Genomic DNA, 12,921 nt, shown 5'->3' on the forward strand with positions numbered 1-12,921 from the left:
AAAGGAAGGAAAAAGCAGAGGCACTCTGAGATTTGAAAAAATATATAAAAAAGCCTTTAATTTAACATGACATGGCCTGATGAAGGCCAATATGGCTGCAACGCATAGTCCCATGTGTCTTTTAAACAGAATTGCCATGTTAAATTAAAGGCTTTTATTTTATTTTTTTTCAAATCTCAGAGTGCCTCTGCTTCTTTCATTATTATTATGAAAATATTTATTTAAAACCACTGATTTCTAAATAGATAAACATTGCAATACTACATTCCATAGATAGATAGATGTGTTGTGCTGTGTTGTCTTGTGTCGTGTCGTGTTGTTGTATTTTTCCAAAGGTTTCTTTATTATTTTTTTAAGTCTAATAACAAAGGTTTAGGATATGGGATGTCCAAAAGGCAAAAGTACCGTAATACAGTTTTGGAATGATATCGCACATTGGTCATAAAAAGGCATGACGAACAAACCACACCCCACATCCACCAACCATATACAGTACACTATTCAACTGTTGTGCTGTGCTGTGTTACGTTATGCTATTATATGCTTGTGCTTTCCTATTCTGTTGTGTTGTGTTGTGTTGTGTTGTGTTGTGTTGTGTTGTGTTGTGTTGTGTTGTGTTGTGTTGTGTTGTGTTTATGCTTTACTGTTGTGTTGTGTTGTGTTGTGTTGTGTTGTGTTGTGCTTTACTGTTGTGTTGTGTTGTGCTTCTGCTTTACTGTTGTGTTGTGTTATGATTTACTGTTGTGTTGTGTTGTGTTGTGTTGTGTTGTGTTGTGTTGTGTTGTGTTGTGTTGTGTTGTGCTGTGCTGTGTTGTGTTGTGTTGTGTTGTGTTGTGTTGTGTTGTGTTGTGTTGTGTTGTGTTGTGTTGTGTTGTGTTGTGTTGTGTTGTGTTGTGTTGTATTGTGTCGTGTTGTGTTGTGTTGTGTTGTGTTGTGTTGTGTTGTGTTGTGTTGTGTTGTGTTGTGCTCATGCTTCACTGTTGAGTTGTCCTCTGTCTGTTGGCCAGATGGAGGAGCTTCTGTCGGCGATGGAGAAGGTGAAGCTGGAGCTGGAGTCCATGAAGGCCAAGATGTCCTCCACGCAGCAGTCGCTGGCCGAGAAGGAGGCGCACCTCACCACGCTCAGGGCGGAGCGCAGGAGACACCTGGAGGAGGTGCTGGAGATGAAGTGAGTGGCGCACATTCAGGGTTGCCAGATGTGACTGACGATTTCCAGCCCAAAAAAAGTCCCGCCCAATTTGAACTAATTTCTATTGATTTCTATGGACATAAATTTGAAGAAAAAAAAGCCCAAATGCCCTTTTTACCCATTTTTGTCTGCAGACGTCTATCCTAAGCAGTCAATTGAGCGGGAAACTGCCCAAACTGGCAACACGGCACACATAAGGAGTCAGGGGAGGCAAGGGGTATTTGGTTAGTCGCTTTGTTTAAAAATCGTCTGCCAAATGTAATGTAATGGGTTGAAAACAAAAGGTTGCTGGTTTGATTCCCATGTTTCTTGCGTTCTTTTTCTTTTTTTTGCACACCTTAGCTTACAGGTGCATAGGAGATGGCTCATAGCTTGCTGATCAGAATAAAAAAACCTTCTCAAAAACATTTCGGTTATACTTTCACCAGGTAAATCTTCCTGGTAGCGTTTCGCATGGGAGATGCCAACGAAGAGCTTACAGCATACATTATTGATCATGAGGTTTTACTTTAAGAAAGAACATGACATATACAAATACAGACCTCCTGTCTCCTTCTCAGAACGTTGCTCAAAGAAAAAAAAATACTGTGTATGTCAACAAAAAACAATAACTATTCGGTAAGGAGGGGTTTAGAATTATTTTATTTACATATTTGGCCTCATGCATGGGCTTACACTTCTACATTGATTTATTGTATGCTCTCTGGAAGAGGAGAAGATTGTTACAGAGAAAAAGAAACATTTCACTGTTTTGAAAAATGTCTTCTTTGGCCTAGAGGCAAAGGATCTTTTGCAAATGGGTAATTCTTACAATATTTGTGTGCAAATGGTTACTAACAGTCTACGTATGCACTGTATGTGATGGTATTAGAACAATGTTTCCTTCCACATCTTTACATTCAACATACTCTGCTGACCCAGAAAAAAAGTAATTATAGTTAATATAATTCAAATTAAACCAAACGATTTGTGATTTTTTTCCCGAAAGTAATGCACAGTAATTGATATTCAAAAGTGGGCCAACTAACTGTTTACACGGAGCGAACGTAAAAGTGAATTATGATCAGACTCGCATTCTGGTCTCATTACACTGATTCTCAAGCAGCTTCTTGGCAGGAGAACCTCGTGTATAGTCTACTCTGTGCCTCAAATGTAAGCCCAGTGCTGAACGCCACTCATCACCTTAATGTCATGCAGCTAAATGCTGATCACATATCCGACCGAGTTCTACTTTCAGAATCACAGCCTTTTAAGTGCATCTGCACCGTACAGACCTACATGTAAGTGAACTGCTGGCAAAGGATTATACGACCAGATGTGTGTGTGTGTGCACGTGTGCGTGTGCGCGCATCTGTGTGGGCTGTAAATGGCTGCTAGGATGTTGCACATATTTTTGTGTCACAGACAGGAGACTTTGCTTAGCCGACATCAGTGAGAAGGATGCAGATACTGTTGGTGTACTGTAAACGGCTGCTTAGATGTTGATTGCACTTTGCGTTTCAGATAGGATATTAATACGACTACTTCTACTGTTAACAACTGATGAAATGTCGCTTGTAAATGTGCGTTACAGACAGGAGGCCCTGACAGCAACTGATGAGATGTTGAATGTACTGAATTTGTCAGTTGCAGATATGAGTCCATGTTAGCAACTGATGAGATGTACGGCAACATTGGAACTGAGAAAAATCTCTTCAATGCCTCGGTAATAGGTTGTATATTGTCGTTACTGCAAATTTGACATAGCAATATAGCTAAAATGGGACACATTTGGACCATAAGACTTTGTCACAACAAGATAAGGGAGGTGTAATGAAGACCATTTTTAGTCTAAACTCAATTTTGACAGAATACGCAGTTTCCTTTGACGGACAGATGAGATGATGAGAACTGATGAGATGTTCGATTGTGTTTGTGCTTTTACAGACAGGAGGCGCTGTTAGCAGCAATCAGTGAGAAGGATGCCAACATTGCTCTGCTGGAGCTGTCCTCGTCCAAGAAGAAGAAGACCCAGGAGGAGGTCACCCAGCTGCGGCGGGAGAAGGACCGGCTGGTCCAGCAGCTCAAACAACAGGTGAGGAACACACTCCTGTGGGAAACAGCAGACCGGACATCATGTCACATGACGTCACATTACATTAGTGTTTCTCATGGGGGGGGGGGGCGTTGGGGAGCCTTTGGGGGGTGTTGAGAAGGAGACAGCTGAGAGGGGCAGGAAATGGGGGGCAATAGTCTATTTGTTTTTTTGAATACTAAGGGGGGTGTCGGCAGGCTTATGAGAATGTCGAGGGGGCCTTTCTTCAAAAGGGTTAACATCACAGTACATTAGTGTTTCTGATCGAGGGTTCTACAACCCCCAGGGCGTGGGGTTAAGGAGCCTTTGCGGGGGCGTTGCGAATGAGACAGCTGAGAGGGGCGGCCAACAGTCACAAAGCAATGTTATTTTTAATGCTGAGTGGGGCGTTGGCAGGGTTACGATAAGGTCAAGGGGGTGTTTGTTTAAAAAAGGTTGAGAACCACTACATTATATGAGTCATGATTCAAAGAAACAGGGTATAGAGCTTGAAAGTGACGTCACTTCCCCCGATTTCATGGGACCTCAACGGTGTTTTTAGCCGAAAATCGTAGCATGTAATCCAATGGCGGTATTAAAATGATATTTCGATCCCCTTCGAGTTGTGCCACGAGCTCCATATATGTTGTTTCTGATATTTTTGCTTAATTTTTCGTATGAACCCCCAAACTTTTTAGAAAGCTGTGTTTCTTCACATTTTTCATGCCGACGGCCTCGGAACAAAACATTGATACTTCTGCATGAATAATCTTTATCTAGCCTCTTAAACAGCATATTTGTAGCCCAGCGCATATCATGACTGAGATCAGAAGATATTAACTCTCTACCATGTTGTTAGATGGTCAGCTTAGGTCCCGTGAAACGCGGAAATAAGGGGCGGGACTTTCGAGCTCTATTAACAACAGTCTGCTGAGCAACGTGGGCTTACTGTACTGCACTGGTGCCTCGCTCAAGGACACTTCAGACATGGATGATGTTGTAGGAGACAAAACAGCTGGTATGAACACTACAAGGGGAAGTGCCAGACCTTTCAGACATTAATATCTGGACAGACTCATTGTTTGTATCCCCTAAGGTCTACTGACCAAAAGCTTGGCTAATAAAAGGTCTTTGGTTGTGAGAACAGTGTAGTAACTCCTTCATAAATGCCAGACCCTTAACATCCCACTGCACTGCCCTTCTGTAAATGTGTGAGTGTATGAGTGTAAATATACCATTCACATAATTGTGCAAGGGTGCCATTAAGTCAATTGGCTACATTACATTACATTACATTATATAGATTATTTTACCCAAAGCCTTATCCAAAGATTTATAGGACATTGACAACTGTCTCTGGAGCAATGAGGGCTTAAGCCTTACGGTTTTTGTAGAAACTTATGATGAGATCAAGGGGGCATTGCGAGGCTTATGATGAGGTCCAGGGGGTGTTAATTCAAAAAGGGTTGAGAACCACTGCTCTAGTTGAAAACACCAGACATCACCTCCCATAGCATCAAATGAAGCAAAGCGACTTTTAGTTTAGGCACAGGGTATTGATTACAATCCCTGGAACGATGTGGTCTTAAGTGCCTTACTCAAGGACAGTTCAAAAATGGAGGAGGGTGTAGGAGACCAAACAGCTGGTATGAACACTCCAGTGGGGAACACCAGACCTTTCTCAACGCTTAGACCTGGCAACACTCATTGTTTGTATTCTCTAGGGATTATTGTCTGACCAAAAGTTTGCCTTATGAAATGGCCCAAAGCATCTAAATGAGTAGACAGTTTTTTTTCAAGGAGCAGTACACCATATTTCAGGAAATTGGTAGTATGTAGATAAGCCCTGGTAAAATATGAGAATACATAGGGTTTTTTTTCTCTGTGTTTGCAATGCAATGGAAGTCTATGGTACCAAATAAACAAATGTTCTTGTAAAACACTAAAATGAATGTAAAATTTACCAGAGTGCAATACGGCCATTGAATTCTGTCCAGTGATCATCACATGTGGCTTGATGCTAATGGTACCATTTACTTCCAGTGATTGTGCTAAGCTATGCTAATAATGTCAATATAAGTAGGCTACTGAACATGCTGAGAAGAATATTATATGCACATTCATGTTTAACATTTTGAGATGTGACCATTTCCATGTGAAAAGATGGTGCCCTACAAGTCAATGTCCAGAGATGAATCACTTCTGATTCTCTCTAGAGGTCTATTAGGGAAGAGACGAAACGTGTGCGAAATTTAAAATGCAATGCAATGCAGTTTCCTACAGATAAACATTTTTTCAGTTTTTGCATGTCTGGCACATTTTTGATAGTGATACATTAACACTTGAGATACAGTCCAAATGGTTTGGACATACTGACAGCTTGTGCATTGCCTCTCCACTTCTCCATTGCATCCCAACCCCGTGTTCCTTTCAACAGACTCAAAACCGTATGAAGTTAATGGCAGACAGCTATGAAGACACCCATCTGAAAACACAACCCAACCAGACCAATCACAAGCCTTCGCCTGATCAGGTAGGTGTCCGCCGCACAAGCAGGTTGGTCACAGAAGCTGTGAAATGACTCAAACATATTAGTGCATGTTACATTCGGCAAGGTAATATTAATAATGAAAAATGTCCTGTTTTGTTTTACATGTTCAAAACCAAGGATGACGAAGAAGGCATTTGGGCATAATTCCTGGAATGGTGAGCATTACATGAAAAGGCTAGTGTCAGCCAGTCACTCAGTCAGGTAGTCTAAGCAGTTTGGGTGTCAGACTTGTAGCCCAAAGGTTGCCGGTTCGACTCCCGCCCGACCCGCCAGGTTGGTGGGGGTAGTAATTAACCAGTGCTCTCCCCCATCTCCTTCATGACTGAGGTACCCTGAGCATGGTACCATCCCGCTGCACTGCTCCCTTGGGGCGCCATTTGTGTGCTGTGGGGTGCTGTGTCACATGACAATGGGAGTTTCCCAGTTGGGTTTCCACTTGTCTTCAGTAACATCAGATGCATTGTGTATGATATAAAGCACAGTGATTCTTTGGCATACGTACTTTGTAGTGCATATAGTGATGCTGTGATGGACAACTGACTAGGGTTGTTGATGTGTTCTGACTGTCATACCAATGAGCCTGGCGTTTGGTACACCAGAAGGTACGGGTTTGAATCTCAGCGGGGCAACTCTACTCTCCATCGCTAGACCAGATTTAGAACGCCCCTTCACTGGCCATGTTTAAACACCTTCAAACACATCTTTTGCTGGAAGCTTATGGCTGCTAGTTCCACAAGCACATTTACTTGCGTGCATGCACACACACACTCACGCACTGACGCGCACATTCCTACACGATACCTTGTTAAGCGACCTTGGGTGTTTTGAAAGGCGCTATATAAAACAAAAGAATGTATTATTATAGATAAGCATTAGCAATTCTTCAATAAATTGGTCTTTCAGGTTTAACCTTATTGTATGTCTGTTTTAATGTTTCTCTAGTGCTGGATATGGGTTGAGGACAGACTGCCAGACATGGTACATATTTGTGAAACAACATGCTAATCCTTCTGTTTTGCTGTGTTGTGTTGTGTTGTGGCAGGTTGTGGACAGAGAGATGGCGGTGAGACCATACTTCACCCACCATGCTGCTGCGCCCCGCCTTCCCTCCAGATGACAGACCTGCTTCCTAAAGCACCCGACCCTGCTCTCTCTCTCTCTCTCTCTCTCACACACACACACACACACACACACACACACACACACACACACACACACACACACACACACACACACACACACACACACACACACACACACACACACACACACACACACACACACCAAACTGGACTCATTGAAGAAGAAAAAAAATAGTAGGTCTGTGTCAAAAAAAGAAAATCAGTGTTGTCCACTGTATTCATAGATATGTAATGGAGAACACAATTCACACTGCAACGCAATGCAGACCCTCGTTTCATAGTCGTTGCACCCTTCTCCATGAAGCAGATAGGGTGAACCATTTGGATTTGAAAAAGTTCTGAAAAAAAGAGCTCAAGGAGGACCTCCCATCATCTCAAAGTAAAGTATGTTATGTGCTGTGTAGTCAAATCTTTAGTGAGGTTACAGAGTTACAGTGTTATGACTGGAGCTCGGCTGCTGCTGCCGTGATTGGCCAAGGAAGAAGAGACTTGAGACTTGATTGGTTGGTTGTGGAGTTGGGGGCCACCCCATTGGCCCAGAAGCCTGAAGACAAGGTGCACTTCTCTGTCTGTAGCCAAAGTTAAAATGAGATTTTAGATTATTATACAAATAATCAAAACAACAAAACAAAACAAAAACAAAAAAAGAAATCACCATCAATCGGGTGTCTTGGTGTTGTTTTGCATGTCCTTCAAGTTTTAACACATTCCCCAGATTCTGGAAAAAAAGAAAAAGTAAAAAATAAATAAAAAAAAACTGGTTGTCATTCACCTGGACTGAAGTAGACCCCTCTGCTACCTTCTCTCCTTTCATGCAACTCATTTTTGTAGCTGTGGGCTTCATTTTCATGGACTAAACAATGGTGCATTTGTTCAAATATAGCATACTTCTTTGAGTGACTTGTGCAATGATCTGTTTTTTAAGAAACAAAAAAAAACCATATAGTGGATTTCCTGTACAATATGTGATTTGTGTGAATATGCCACTGGTCTGAAGCAAGAAGTGGAGAATGCAGAACGGAGCTACTTGTTACACAGACACTATGCAACGAAGTAGCTTGTTTGCATTTCTCACGACGCAACAAAATTACTGAAAGTGATATGATATATTTCGACAATTGTGCCACCTACATAGACTTTGAACATATAGCCCCCAAATATGTGAGGAGGGTAGTGGTGAATGATGGTGGAGGAAAATGGACGAGTTTTCCCTTCAAAAAAAGGGGGTGGGGTGGGGTGGGGTGGGGTTAAGTGGGGAGGAGGGGGGGAAACTATTATCCTAGCCTAGCGCTGCCATTCTTCAAAAACTCACCTACATTCACTGTGGTCTGGACGCCCTCCATATGGATTAATGTTCGGTTTAGGAGGTTCACCTATCAGTGTACAGTACAATCAATCACATTGCAAGTGATGAGATCAGCTCGTGTCAATCATACTAAGTAAGCCCCAACAAAGAGACGAGCCACGTAGTAGATCCAGGTGCTCTTTGTATGTCTTCATGACTTCAGGTCTTGATACACAGTACATTTTGCAGTGTGCTATTCAACACTTAGGGAAGGGGGCATATACATGTATACTGTTAAATGAAACTCTTTAAAGGTTGAATTAACACTGCAAAACCAAATATTAAATTTGCCAGTGTCAGTTCAACACTGTATTCAAGACTTTTAGAACCCATATGGTCCACTTCTTTAAGTGTTAAATTAACACTCTGCAAAATGTACTGTGTCGTCATGGAGGAATGGGAACCTACACAGACACTTAAGCCACGAAGATCTTCTCTAGACATCTTCTCCACTCAGGTGTTTGAAATCGTTTCACGAGCACTCACAGTCTCTGCACAAAAACGACAGCGATCACTGAAGTATGCATCTACTGTATGTGGTTCTCTACAAGCAACGCCAGCTGCGGCTACTCTCTATCATCACCTGCAATGTTCTTGGTAGGTTTTACAGCTTGCTGCTGATCCAGTGGGTGATCTTCTACTTGATTAGTTGAATCCATGGGGCAGAGCTATGTGGGTAGGGAGGGGAGGGCGAGCAGGGTTCTTGGCCCTGGGCCGCAGGGTCCTCCATTGTTGGTGGTGGGGGCCGTATTGTGACCTTAGGAGGCTGGCCGTAATGGGGGTCCCTGTCAGTGTTTTGCCCTGGGGCCCTGCGTGCAATTGTTCCGCCACTAGTTGAATCTCATTTGGGGGTTTCTAGACTATATGCCCAGAGCTGGCTGGCATATCATTGAGGCTGCTAAAACCCAGTCCAAGGGCAATGAACTACAGTACAAAGTAGAACCAATTCTTACGTATATGGAACCACGTGTAGAGCTGAGTTTAGCCCCTGGCATCTTGTACCATGAGATCACATTGCTGGACTGATGTGTTTTCATGGGAGAATATATCACACCGATCTGTCTTTATTCTCTCTGTCGTTGAATTGAATAAACCCTATCTCTCTCTCTCTCCTTCCTTCTTTCTTTCTCTTTCTATCTCCCTCTCTTTCACTCTCCTCCAAGCCTCCTACCCTCTAGGTAATTTTTATCTGTCACGTTTTAAGACATTTTGGCCCAGTGCTGTATCTTTGTGTGTTGTGAGAGAGTGAAAAAACTCTTGTAAAACAGTATACGAGATGTGTGTATGTGAGTATTTTGACTTTGTAAATATGTACATAAATGTGTATGACCTGTGTCTTTATCTGTTGTCTTCATTTTTGCCGACATCAAGTCATTACGTGACATTATACTTAACAGATGCTTTTTATACTGAGGGATTCTCTAGAGAGGACAAAGGCCATCTGAAAAACCTTTTAAGAAGCTTCAGAACATTTCACTTGTTTTGAAAACAATACGGTCATTGTTGTTCAGACAAACTGAACAGTAATGCCTACCTCTCAATGAAATGATTCCAGTATAACATAGTAGTTCACAAAGATAACTGAAAAGAGCCACCCCTAATTTAACACCCAGTTTGACTCTGTCAATTTCCCCAAGATAATTTCTGCACCAAAAACACAAAGCTTCATACCAATCAATATATTTTATTTCACTGGAAGAACATTCAGTTCCTTGTACTTTCTTTGCTCCCTTCCCTAATGGGCTATTTTTTTGTAGCCTGCGTGTGCCTGCCCTGCCTCCCTGTGTGGTAGTGTCTGTGTGAGTGTGTTTGTTTGAAGAATAAAACAAAAAACAAAACACAAGTTACATAACAGAGAAGGTAACACGTTTGTTTTCTGTTGTGGTGCACCTCAAGCCATGACACTGTGTCCACCTCTCAGGGCTTTTGTGCCGATGCGTACAAATTAAAATTAATAGGAGTCTGTTTTTTTGTAGAAAATATTGTAATGACGTGCATTGCACTGTAGTAAATATTTATGCAAAACAAAGAAAGAAAATCATGTATGAACAAAAGTTAAGAGAGCACTGTGTTCGGAACGGACAACCCCCAGACTGTCGAGGAACGAAATCATTACAACATGTTTTTTATGATGCATTTCCCAGGTTTATATTGGACTTTATATGGTCTTTAAGGTCTAGAAAATGTCAAAAAACAAAAAAACAAAAACAAATGTAAGGCTCTTAATGCATCGACCCACAGCTGCACATTTATAACGCCTTTATTGCACATCAGTATGCGGCTGAGAGCGGGTGTATTTCTCCTCTCTCTGATGATCTCCCCTTGGATGGGGAAAAACAAATGACATCAACCGCAGTTAAAGGAGACACTTGAGTGGTTACAGTCTCTGCTGATACTTGTGTGTGCCGTTGATTTGCTTTTGGCGGCAACCGAGCTTAGCCCGCTGATGAATGCCAGAGGGTACTGGACTTGTAAAGTGGATGCTGTTGTGGTGACACCGCACTTTATAGCGAGAACAACATTTGCCAATTTGTTCCCCTCCAGGTCCTCAGGGCACGCTTGATGCATATGCAACAAGATGGGTCTATATGAAACAAAGGTGATGCATTACTTCAAACAGTCCCAAGTCAGTGCATTGTGTTTCCATGTGACTGTTTATCTTGGCTGATGTAATCCATACAGAACTGGGTATATACAGGTATAGCAAAGCTGGCGCTATATGATACAAAGGTGAATTATTGCTTCAAACACATCACACAAATGCACATCAAACAAGTGCATTACTTCAGTGGTTCCGAAGAGACTTTTAATCTTCATCTTTATCTTAGTTTAACTAATCCATACATAATTTGTTACAGATATTCAATACTGTGAGAGGAATAAGTTGTTTTTATGAGAAACATAAAGGCTATGCCATGAATGCACTAGGTCTTAAATGTATGTATGTTTTATGTCTTCAGATTCACATGCCGGTATATGAAAATATAGAAGACAAGATCAAGATTTAAGAGGTCACAGAAAGAAAACAAAATTGTGTAACCTTTGTAGTGTATAGGTCAAACAGCTGTGTTTTGCTTTAGCAATGTATTGTATAGCAATGTACTTTATAACAGCTGTGTTGTGCCTAATGTATAGGTAGACATAATGTTTTGCCATCATAATGTGTAACAGTGCAAAGAGTCTTCAGAAGAAATAGGTGTTTTATGAAGTGAGGTCTTTTGTGGTGAAAAAACAAAAGGGGGACCTGACATTATCGATTGTTGATGCGGTGGAGGAGCTTATCATTTCCAGATGCATGGCACTCAGTCCAGCGCACTGTGCAAAAGGGAAAAGGTAATGGCACAGTCCAGTACAGTCAGGAGTCAGGACTCCCCACAGACACAGCAATAACGTTTTACTTCGAGTCTAAGGGCTATTTGCCTCTACGAGTGGAGGTATGATTTTGCACACGCTGGATCTCGTAAACAAGAGTTACCACTCACTCTTTGGAGAGGAAGGCCATGGTACCCTGCCAGTCAGGCAGCCGGTGAAGCCTGTGAGTGTGTGCCCCTTTGGCTAAATGTTTGCTCAACATGGTTAATGGAAGAAACCCCAGTGTTTACATAGTTTGTGATACTGATGGCTCTAGATTTTAGCAAATGAGAAACTAGATGTGGCCTGCTTTGCCTCACAAAAATAGACCTGTCCATGTAGGGCTACTCTGGTGAGTGGTTGGTAGGGATGCACGATTTTGAAAACCGATATGAGTACGAGTACATTAATGTCTGTACTTGCAGATACTGAGTACAGATACCGATGCTTTTACCCACAACATATAATGAAAATAAATGCACTGCCCTTTTTCCCACCCATAATATTTGTTTTACTGTCCATTTCCATGTAGATTTAAATGTTAGTAAATGTATGAAGGAGCATTTTTTTCCCATGTTGCTTTCAAGTCAACGGAACATGATGAGACGTTATGTTGTTTCTTGTAATAACAGTATCGTGCCTGGTATCAGAAAGTGTTTGACGAGTATGAGTACGAGTATAATGAGAAAGTATCTGGGCCGATACTGATACCAGGATCGGTGCATCCCTGGTTGGTATACTCAAAGAGATGGCTTTGCACCATCTATCGTAGATATCATGTAACACTCAAATGGTTTGGGGAACACTTGAGCGCAGAGAAACACAACAGATTGTTTAAAGTCACGGCAGGATGATTTGTAAACATTACTCCTAAGAGATGTTCCATTTTAAGGAAAGGCCCAGTCTAGCCCGAGATTTTGCCAAGCACTGCCTGTGTGTCATTTTTGTTTTGGGAAGTCAACAAAGAAGCAAAAAAAAGGTTCTACAATTTTAAATTTGACTCTGATGAAAGCAAGGAGGCACAATCAAAGAACAAATAATTAAAATCAATGAATCTGTCTCCGCTGATTACTCCGTCTGAGAAATTTCTTTGTACACATCACTTCACGTTTAGAAGTGACTTTCCGATAACTTGGCAGCGATGGGTCCCCAGTGGATACAATTAAGACCTTTTGTAAACAGGTTTGAGCCGGCTACGTCTGCCAACCAGAGGGGCGACACTGCTAGCCAAGAGCTAACAATGCATCTCAGATGTAGATGTTGTTTTAATGATAGGAAACTGAAAAGCTG

General features: G+C 41.8%; 1 protein-coding gene across 2 annotated transcripts in view; it reads left to right on the forward strand.

Annotated features, from left to right (window-relative positions):
* erc1a (ELKS/RAB6-interacting/CAST family member 1a) overlaps window positions 1–6,981 on the forward strand; it is a 36,263-nt gene extending 29,282 nt beyond the window's left edge. For both annotated transcript variants that reach the window (XM_063197201.1, XM_063197202.1), the window contains exons 16-20: window positions 1,008–1,168; window positions 3,116–3,263; window positions 5,680–5,775; window positions 5,911–5,948; window positions 6,836–6,981. In XM_063197201.1, the coding sequence (XP_063053271.1) occupies window positions 1,008–1,168; window positions 3,116–3,263; window positions 5,680–5,775; window positions 5,911–5,937 (432 nt within the window). In that variant the 3' untranslated portion in view covers window positions 5,938–5,948; window positions 6,836–6,981. The remainder of the gene's footprint in view (window positions 1–1,007; window positions 1,169–3,115; window positions 3,264–5,679; window positions 5,776–5,910; window positions 5,949–6,835) is intronic.
* Window positions 6,982–12,921: the final 5,940 nt, after the last annotated feature.

Source organism: Engraulis encrasicolus, chromosome 4 (assembly GCF_034702125.1).
Source record: "Engraulis encrasicolus isolate BLACKSEA-1 chromosome 4, IST_EnEncr_1.0, whole genome shotgun sequence".
NCBI classification, from domain to species: Eukaryota; Metazoa; Chordata; class Actinopteri; order Clupeiformes; family Engraulidae; genus Engraulis; species Engraulis encrasicolus.